At 38.9% G+C, this 10075-nt stretch overlaps 1 protein-coding gene across 1 annotated transcript in view; it reads left to right on the top strand.

Annotated features, from left to right (window-relative positions):
• Window positions 1–39: 39 nt before the first annotated feature.
• The window catches only part of LOC306897084 (complement C3-like), a gene marked incomplete at its 5' end in the record, with an annotated part of 19419 nt that continues 9383 nt past the window's right edge, over window positions 40–10075 (top strand). The window contains 28 exons of the mRNA XM_079461564.1: window positions 40–48; window positions 151–316; window positions 503–573; window positions 991–1079; window positions 1156–1238; window positions 1330–1417; window positions 1507–1609; window positions 1898–2018; window positions 2113–2228; window positions 2320–2466; window positions 2551–2754; window positions 2853–3044; window positions 4141–4302; window positions 4384–4513; window positions 4671–4742; window positions 5243–5437; window positions 5788–5902; window positions 6224–6306; window positions 6417–6556; window positions 6658–6879; window positions 6966–7026; window positions 7183–7269; window positions 7367–7570; window positions 7687–7762; window positions 8660–8819; window positions 9125–9220; window positions 9317–9473; window positions 9603–9766. Of these exons, the coding sequence (XP_079317690.1) occupies window positions 40–48; window positions 151–316; window positions 503–573; window positions 991–1079; window positions 1156–1238; window positions 1330–1417; window positions 1507–1609; window positions 1898–2018; window positions 2113–2228; window positions 2320–2466; window positions 2551–2754; window positions 2853–3044; window positions 4141–4302; window positions 4384–4513; window positions 4671–4742; window positions 5243–5437; window positions 5788–5902; window positions 6224–6306; window positions 6417–6556; window positions 6658–6879; window positions 6966–7026; window positions 7183–7269; window positions 7367–7570; window positions 7687–7762; window positions 8660–8819; window positions 9125–9220; window positions 9317–9473; window positions 9603–9766 (3513 nt within the window). The remainder of the gene's footprint in view (window positions 49–150; window positions 317–502; window positions 574–990; window positions 1080–1155; window positions 1239–1329; window positions 1418–1506; window positions 1610–1897; window positions 2019–2112; window positions 2229–2319; window positions 2467–2550; window positions 2755–2852; window positions 3045–4140; window positions 4303–4383; window positions 4514–4670; window positions 4743–5242; window positions 5438–5787; window positions 5903–6223; window positions 6307–6416; window positions 6557–6657; window positions 6880–6965; window positions 7027–7182; window positions 7270–7366; window positions 7571–7686; window positions 7763–8659; window positions 8820–9124; window positions 9221–9316; window positions 9474–9602; window positions 9767–10075) is intronic.

The raw sequence follows: 10075 nt of genomic DNA, 5'->3' as shown, positions 1-10075 counted from the left end.
ATTCCAGTGCTACTGGTTTTGTGGTCCAGGGTCACAAATATGAACATAGTCAGTGTTTTTCCACAGCACTAAAACAAGTTTAGTAAATGATGTCGCACTTTAAATATGCTTTTGTTTTTATTCTCTGCCATTGTGTCCTTTGCCATGTAGATTCCTGTCGACGGAAATCATTTAAAGAGAGATGCGGAGAAGCAGTATGTGTATTTACAGGCTGAATTTCCTTCTAAAACCCTGGAGAAAGTGGTCATGGTGTCATTTCAGTCGGGATATCTATTTGTACAAACTGACAAACCAATTTACACACCTGCTACCACAGGTAAATTACAGATAATCTTCAGACTAAAATAGCAATTTGACAAGGCACGTAAACTTGAAATGTGTTTTATTGTATATCAAATATATTAAGCCACAAGTATTACGATATTTTTAATGTAATTTTAATTTAGAGAAAAGATAAAACTACACGGAATTAAAAAACTGTTCCTCTTACTCTCTTTTGAAGTTAAATACAGGATTTTCTCTCTGACTCCAAACCAACGTCTCAGCACGTCTCAAGTCTCAGTGGAAATCATGGTACGGTCAAAATACAAAACACTGAGCCTCATTCATATCACTTCCATGAGTAAACTGAGAGTTATTTATATCTCCTCCAGATTCGGTGTGTAATCCAGATTTTTGTATTAGGCTTTAAACTGGTAAAACAGAAAACGTTGGACTAACATAAGATATAAAATATCTGATATTAGGAATAAGTATTAAAAAGTACACCACTATTAACCTTGTCTGGCTTATATTGCTTTTTTGAATCTGTAAAAAATATGCAAAGGGCTTTTTTTTGTTTCGGGAAAAAAGAATATACAGTATTTTGAAATTTTCGATCAGTGAAATCTTTTTCTTTTTCGGCACTTCATTTATTTTCTAAAAGTCAATGAAGCTCTATTCTCTGTTAAGATTGTGTTTTCAGATTAGTTTCTGTCCATATGTTTTAAGAATCCACAAGGTATCACCGTTCATTCGGAGAGGGTTTTTCCAGAGCAAGGAATGAGGTCTAAAATGTACCAAATCCCTGAGATTGCCAGGTGTGTTCCACCTCCATTTACGGTATGATCTGATTGTTTGTTTTAATGTTATAAAATCCGACATGTGATTTTTTAGTCCTGGGATCTGGAAGGTGGTCACACGGTACGTGAACACCCCACAACAGACGTTCACTGCAGACTTTGAGGTCAAAGAATACGGTGAGACAAGTGTCAACAAAACCAACGTGTTGTGAAATACAGAGATAACTTTGAAAACCCCAAATAATGTGTGTGTGGTTTTGGTTTGTAGTGCTTCCAACTATCGAAGCCACATTATCACTCAGCAAACCGTACTTCTATGTGGGCGAAGACCGTCTAACAGTCAAAATTCTTGCCAAGTAAAATAAATTTGTCTTTGTAAACCACAAAATACCATATGATCAACCATAACCCATGACGTGAGATGAAAGCTTTATTTTTTATGTAGGTACCTGTTTGGGCGGAAGGTAGAGGGACAAGCATATGTTATATTTGGCATCATGGACGAAGAGAGAAAGTTGGCCATCACTGAATCACTGCAGAGGGTTCCGGTGAGCTTTCTCTCAATTACAACTGCCGATCATAAAACTGATGGAGAATAAAAGCTAAACAAACTCACGTTAGTGTGTTTTTCAAACATTTTGACTTCAAGGACCCCATTGTGTTCAACAATTTAGAGGCCCCCCTCTACCCAATAAAATATTTCAGGGCATAACATTAACTGGAAAAAATTGTAGACCATGTCATCGTAACACAACACGTGCAATAGATCTTATCGATAAACAAGCACTTTCAGTGTGGTTTGTGTGAGTTTACATTATAACTCACTTTTTTTTCAGATAGTTAAAGGTGAAGGAAGTGCTACTCTGACCAGGAAGATGATTCTTGAAACCTTTCCAGACATCAACCAGCTGGTCGGGAAATCAATCTTTGTTTCGGTCAGCGTTTTAACAGACACCGGTGAGATCAACACACTCTGTTTATCTGCTGTTTATTATGTTTATGTGTATGTGTCTATGTACTGTTGACATAATGATGTGTGTGTGTGTTACAGGCAGTGAAATGGTGGAAGCACAAAAGAGAGGCATTCAGATTGTGACGTCACCGTACACCATCCACTTCAAGAGAACACCTCAATTCTTCAAACCTGGAATGCCCTTTGACGTCTCGGTGTGAATCTAGACTTAAATGCAAAGAACTGCGTTGTGCATCATTATTTTTATAGATTTATTATTATAATTTTTCCTGGGTTTCGTTAAAGGTTTACGTGACAAATCCTGACCAGACACCTGCTGAAAATGTGCTATTGGAGGTCAACCCTGGAGGGTTCAGACGTCATACAAAAGCCAATGGTATTGCTAAGATCCCTGTAGAGGTTAGGGGAGATCTTTCGACGCTGGACATCACAGTAAGACCTGCCTGTTCAACTGAAGGAAACGGAAAAATATGAATCTACGAATATTTACAGTAATTTGTTAGATTTGTTTTTCAGGTGAACACCGTAGATCCACAACTGGAAGGTAAACAGCAGGCGGTGAAAAAGATGACGGCTCTCGCCTACAAACCCAAAGACAACTCTAAAAACTACCTGCACATCAGCATTGATGCTGCCGAGCTGGAGATCGGTGATGAAAGAAAAGTCAGTCTGAACGTACCAATGGGTTCAAATGACCAAAATAAAGATTACACGTACATGGTGAGAGAAGTAACATTGTAACGCACATTCGCTGTAACAATTTTGTGTTTAAGACTGTATGAATGCTCAATTTTTTTGTTACTCACTGTTATTTTCAGTTCATCAGTAAGGGACAGATTGTGAGCGTCGGAAGAGAGACGAGTGAAGGACGGCATCTAATCAATGTGCCACTAACTGTGACCAAAGACATGGTTCCATCTTTTCGCATTGTGGCTTATTATCATGTGGGATCAGATGAGGTGGTGTCTGACTCCGTCTGGGTTGATGTGAAAGACACGTGCATGGGAACGGTAAGTAAAACATCACTGAATAACGAGAGCATTACTTTTACAGTTAAAATACAGTATTCTACTGTGATTTTACGGTTTAATGATACAACAGACTTTCTGTAATTCCACAGTAGTATATATTGTCATGATTCTGCCTAATCTTGTCTTGGTTTTCTGGTCTAGGGGCAGAATCATGACAGACCCACGTGTTTTATGTGGAGAGAAACATATTATTGTCAATCATAACATAATATGTGTTCTCTCCAGTCTCGTCATTGGCCCCGCCCCTCTCGTTCCTAGTATTGCTTTCCTCCTGTGTCTCATTACCCACACCTGCCCATTGTTATCTCCGTTGTTAGTCTCCCTATTTAATGCCCTCTTGTCTCTTGTCTATTGTCTTGTGCTCGTTCATTGTATACTTGTACGTGTTACCTTGCCTGTGCATGTCGTAGTCCTTGAATGTTAGAGTTCCCTTCTTCTTGGTTGTGTTAAGTTAGTAGTTTGTTTTTGCCCCCCATGTGGGAAGTGTTTGTTTTCTATTTTGTATTCTAGTTTATTTAGTGTTTGTCCCCATTGTGGGTGTTTGTTTTGTTATTTATTATTAAAGTCCTTGTTAACCCCTTCATCCCTGCTTCTGCCTGCACTTGGGTTCTCCTTACCACGTTCCTGACAATATATATTACATTTACAAGTTTTTATTAAGTATGTATGTTTTATTTAATTTGCTTGCTAATTAGTGTAGAGTATTTGTAAAAGGGCTGTTCGCATCCAGAATACAAAAATGATGTCCTCCTTCACTCACCCTATTGTGTTTCTCACTTCATTCTGCAAAACACAAAACAAGATATTCTGAAGAATGTTTGTAACCGATGAATTCAAAATATCATATTTTGTTTTCTGACAAGAGTAAATAACACAATTTTTATTTTTGGGTAAAAAATCACTGTAACGGTCACATCTGAATAAATATTAAAGTTTGGTGTACTGTGATCTGCTGAATCGAGGGTCACAATTTCAAAGGTTTAAGTTTGCAGTTATTTCATTTATTTCACTGGAAGTACTGAAGATTACGTGTCTGAGTAATTGATTCGATCTCTTCCTCTGTGTCTCATAACAGCTTAAACTTCAGCTGAAAGACGAGAATTACGAACAGGGTTATAAAAGTCCACATGACCTGGTCAACTTGCAAATAACTGGAAATCCCAGAGCTAAAGTTGGGCTGGTGGTGGTTGACAAGGCTGTGCATGTCCTCAAGAAGAACAGACTCACACAGGCGAAGGTGATGAATCATCATGAGGCCACATGTTACAAACATCAAGTTTTTCTTCTTTAACTTTCATAACTGGTTTGCTGTGTGTAGATCTGGGACGTGATTGAGAAACATGACACAGGTTGTACAGCGGGCAGTGGAAGAGACAGTATGGGGGTTTTCTATGACGCTGGTCTGATGTTTGAGTCTAGCACTGCTGGAGGAACCACCTCCAGAACAGGTACATACATTTTTCAGCTCTTTCCGCAAATAAAAACACCAGCCTGTTCTGTTTTTCTTCTCTCTTTGGTCACAATCACCAATGAGGGTTGCAAGGTGGTTGTCCTTTAAATGTCATGTGTTTTCATTGTGTGAATGTGTATTTTGTAATCCTCTAGTGGCTGATTGTCCCGCTGCTCCACAGAGAAAACGGAGATCTGGGGACCTTTTGCAGATCACCACTACACTGTGTAAGGAGCTGGACTGAAATGGACACATCCATTTCATTAGATATTTACCTTAGCATTTCCAAAAAAGTTGGTTGAAATGTATATAATACAGAATTAAATGATTTGCATACCTCGACAGAATTAAATGATTTGCATACCTCGACAGAATTAAATGATTTGCATACCTCGACACGAATGGAACAACATTCAAAATTGGTCTGCTACAGTGAACAACATTCAATCATTGTGTGTCCCAACTATTTTGGAAATGAGGTTGTAAACATCTTTTGGGCGCTGTGTTCTTTTTCAAACTCAAAATTGTATGTCTCCCACATCATGTCGCTGATACAATGTCCATCATAATCAGATCACATATTTGTTTTTATGACTTTCACATGCTTATCTTCATGTTTACATTTAGGTTTATACATATTCCTACTCCAAATTATATTTGAGGCAATTGTGGCAATCAATGTATTTATTCTTCTACTCTTCTCATTGCTCTGCTGTTGTGTTGTCAGCTGATAAATACCTGGGCAATCAGAAGAAGTGCTGTGTCGATGGAATGAGAGACAATAAACTTGGCTATACCTGTCAACGAAGAGCCACGTACATCGAAGACGGACAGGAATGTGTCCAGGCATTCTTACACTGCTGCCAAGAGGTGAAAAATGGCAGAGAGAAGTTTGGAGAGGCAGAGATGGTTCTGGCTCGCAGTAAGTAACATGAAGTCTGCTTTAGTCGCAAAGACCTGACATCTTGACTTCTCTCATAAATTTAGGGCTCAAGCCCCTTAGTATATTCTCTTCAAAATGCTTTTACCAATGTTTTAAAATCTTATTATCAAAAATGTCCACATGTATTTCCCTTGACCCCGTAGTTGCTGCTTGCAGCTATATTTGATTAATTGTTTTATTAACAATAAAAAAAAATGTAAACATCAAATACATTTCCAAGAGTGTATGCACCCATGCATCCCAAATCACAATGAAACGTATAATTTGTGCATTGAATAAAGTAACATTAAACAATAGTAATTGTGCATGTCTGTTTAAACTTTTAACAGGTAATAAAGATGACGATTATTTTACCGATTCTGATGACATTGTTTCACGGTCAGTCTTTCCTGAGAGTTGGTTCTGGGATGAGGTGGAGGTGCCACAGTGTGGAAGTGAAACCTGGTGAGTGAGACTCCACTAATTGACTTGAATAAGAAATTCAAAGTTCGGCAAAAAACTTCTATTCAGCAAATGCCAAATGAACTGAGATTTAAAGTCAACTAGAATGTCTCAAACTATTATGCGGGCAAATAATTTAAATTATATAATTATATAAATAATTGTGTATTCGTTCTGGGTGTGTTTGATCGCAATGAATCTTTGAACAGCCCTAGAGTCTAGACACACATTTATTTGTTAGAATTATAAGAAAACTAAGTTATTGAGGTATGAGAGAGTATTTAAACATTTCAGATGTTTCCGTGTCATTTCCTCACACTGCAGCGTAACACCAGAAAAGCCCATGTATCTGAAAGACTCCATCACTACCTGGCAAATCTTAGCCATCAGCGTGTCAGACACACACGGTGAGTTAAATATCATGATTTTGTGATGGCCTGTAAAATAACCGAAGCTTCTAAGCAAAAACGATCCCGCCACATCATAACATCCTCCGCTTTCGTCTTCTTCCCCGAAGGTATCTGTGTGGCAGATCCTCTGGAGATGGTAGTTTTTAAGAAGTTTTTCATCGACCTCAAGTTGCCGTACTCAGTCGTTCGCAACGAACAGCTGGAAGTCAGAGCCATCATTCACAATTACACCCCTCTGAACATGAAGGTCATTTTATAGGCAACAATCTACGCACGGGTCACATAGTGACTTCAAGCTGATCTCATTTAAATGACTGCTAATAATTTTCCTCCATCGTCTTTTTTCAGAAAGTGCGTGTGGAGTTTATGGAGACAGTAGACGTTTGCAGCGCTGCCAGTAAGAAGGGTAAACACCAAATAATGGTCGAAGTCCAACCCTTTTCTACCAGATCGGTTTCATATGTGATCATTCCCATGAAGTTGAGCGGCGAGAAAGATTCTTACTTTATCGAGGTGAAGGCTTCCGCATACGAATTTACAGATGGGGTGAAAAAAGAACTGAAGGTGGTGGTAAGTCTGACTGCAATTGTGTTTCAGTTTTATTTAGGTCATAGATGAGATTTGGCCTTCTGATCACTCTTTCCTTTTCCATTCAGTCTGAAGGTGTGCTACGCAATGAGACGGTGAAAAATATTGAGCTCAATCCTGCCAAGACGGGTGAGAACAATTACAACCAAACAAGATTGTAATGCTGGGCTCCCGGCCGCATTACAATCATCTCGCTGGCTAGCTTCGTACAAAATGAAATGAGCTACTCTTAAGAACAACAGACCAAGATGTCATCACCCTTCATCTTCGTCTCATTTGGAACAGGTGGAGTACAGCGCGAACAAATCACACCTGAAAAGCCGTCCGATTGGATTCCAAACACACCTGCTAACGTGTTTGTCTCAGTATCTGGTAATGAAAATGTTTACATTTGTTCAGTGTTGATGTTATAAAACGGTTAGTTTCTGTTGGATCGAATTCCTTACATTTAGTCTTGTCTTGCTGCCAGGGGATGAGATAACTCCGACGGTTGAACAGGCCATCAGTGGCGATTTCATGGGTCGACTCATTTACCAGCCCGTCGGATGTGGAGAGCAAAACGTCATGCACATGTCTCTACCTCTCATTGCCACTCATTATCTGGACAGCACCAATCAGTGGGACAAGGTCGGCCTGGAGCGCCGCGCAAACGCCATTCAACACATCGACACAGGTCCCAACACGAATAAACAACCTAAAACTTGAATTCAAAGTTGATGTTTTTATAGATCTTGGATTGGAATGAAATAATGAAAAGTTTCTGTGCTTACTGTCTTTTTTCGTCATAAGGTTATCAACAGCAGTTAAGTTACCGTAAACCTGATGGGTCGTTTGGTGCCTGGTCAGACTCACAGAGCGGCACATGGTGAAATCATTTTACTACCATAACAATGATGTTTTTCTTTGTCAATGTCACCATAAAATGTGTTGCAGTGATTATTATAAATGATTTATCCATCCACACCATTCTTTTTTTTTATTCATTTTGCGCTTGTTATCTTAAAATCAAAAACATTAAGCTCCTCCTCCCCTCTCAACAACAACTCTTCACCACATGACCTCAGCAACAGGGGCGGAGCTAGACGTTGCAGACATTGGGGGCTAAGCCCAAATCGGTGGGCATGGTCCCCAAGGAGAATATTTTTTCCCCATTAATGGCAGCTATATTATCATTTTTTTATGTAATTGTTCTTTGTAGTATCATTTTGAAACCACAACAAAACAAATGTTCACAATGATATTTCCTCTTCTCTCAACAGACAAAATATGTCTGCTGTAGGCCTGTAACTATGATGTTGCATAAGACAGGTTTATTAGGAATTTGGAATAAACAGGATAACTAATATATAAACTTGAAGCCTGTTAAGTAGTTTTAATCTAAATGTGTTTAAAAATGTGTGGCTTGAGCCTCAGAAGCCACCCCTCCGCTCCGCCCTGTGTCAGCATAAAAAAAGAGGTAGGACTATACTCACTGTCCAATGGCCAGGCATTTTTAGCTTTCCTCTCCAGGCCCAACTTAAAACAAACCAAACAAAAAGGAAAGACAAAATAAAATTTTCTTCAAATTCCAGAAGCCGTTTCACTCGGATATACATCACGGTTTGATATGAAGTATATCGTCTGTTTCATGAGGACTTTAAAGACATGATGAATGATCATGACCGTCATTGTCCCGTGTTGCCGTCAAACTTTTTTTAACATGATTCTGTGTTTAATATTATTGTCTTCTGCTTTAGCGTCTGTTTTTGTCTCTCTGTTAAAGGTTGACGGCATATGTGGCTAAGGTTTTCGCTATGGCCACAGACTATATTGCTGTAAAAGAAGATGTGCTCTGCAGCGCCTTCAAGTGGCTTGTTCTCAACAAACAACTGCCAGACGGATCTTTCAAAGACGATCAGCCTATATTCACAATAGACATGGGTGTCAGTATACCTTCATCACTGGTGGACCTTTAGTTTAGTTTTTTTGACGTGCAATAACTTTTCATATACCTAAAGAAATTCTGAACATGCAATGTGATGTAGTCACTAAATGTTCTTGCCTTCACGTCTTTAAATGTCTTGAGTTTGTGTGGAAGTTTTATTTTCTGTATAGCTGAAAGTTATTACAAATTTCCTGAAAACTGGAAGTCAAATTAACATTTGATTTCAACGAACGTCAGAAAAAAGTTCAGTGCTATGATGAAGTAAGAAAACACACGCATGGTTGATTTTGTGCTTTGATTTAGGGTGACGTTAAAGGGAAAGATGGAGACGTTTCTCTGACTGCGTTTGTTCTAATCGCCATGCAAGAGGGCAGCGAGATTTGTGCCAGATCAGTTGGTGTAAGTTCAGTTCTTTTACCACGTAGACTTTTGGAAAAAAGTAATTCAGTACACTGGAATTAGACAGGATCTGTTCATTTTCACCTTTTTATTCAGAGTATGTTAAACAGTATGAGAAAGGCCGTGGACTATCTGGAAGGTAAACTTCTTAAACTGACCAATCCTTACGCTGTTGCTATGACGTCCTACGCCATGGCCAACGCGAACAAACTCAATAAAAATGTGTTGATGAAACATTCCGCTAAAGAGGAAGGTCAGTAGTGTTACAACAATTCCAAAAATATAAGGTGTTTTTTAATGCATCAAATATTTAAAATTAAATGTGTTTCCGCTCGGACATTACTTACAATAACAGAAACATTTTTCTGCATCTTACAAACAGCCGGCACCGCTTGGATGGTCCCGGGACAACGTTATCATTCTCTAGAGGCCACAGCTTATGCCGTGCTGGCCCTCGTAAAAGCTAAAGATTACGACACAGCAGGAGAAGCCGTGCACTGGCTGGCCAGACAACAATCACACTATGGCGGTTATTCAACCACACAGGTGAACCACCCAGCTAGCATACGTATGTTTGAAATGTATCTGCTAAAGATCTGGAGATCTGGAAAATATCTGCTGTATAAAAACATCTGGTAAACATCTTAAAAACAGTAGTTTTACATCCATTCTAAATCATAAATATCTTACAGATGTCTTTATGACATCTAACAGCAGACGTCTCCGAGACATATTGCAGATGTGCAAATTTTGTATTACAGATGCAAATCTAATAGACGTCTGCCAGATGTATGTGTGCTATCAGGGCAACAAAGATACACGTGCCGATTCTTTACACACTATGTGCTACTCATT

This window comes from Barbatula barbatula (genome assembly GCF_947034865.1).
Source record: "Barbatula barbatula genome assembly, chromosome: 8".
NCBI classification, from domain to species: domain Eukaryota; kingdom Metazoa; phylum Chordata; class Actinopteri; order Cypriniformes; family Nemacheilidae; genus Barbatula; species Barbatula barbatula.
The sequence above is the reverse complement of the archived record's forward strand: the minus strand, read 5'-3'. Positions and strand labels throughout refer to the sequence as shown.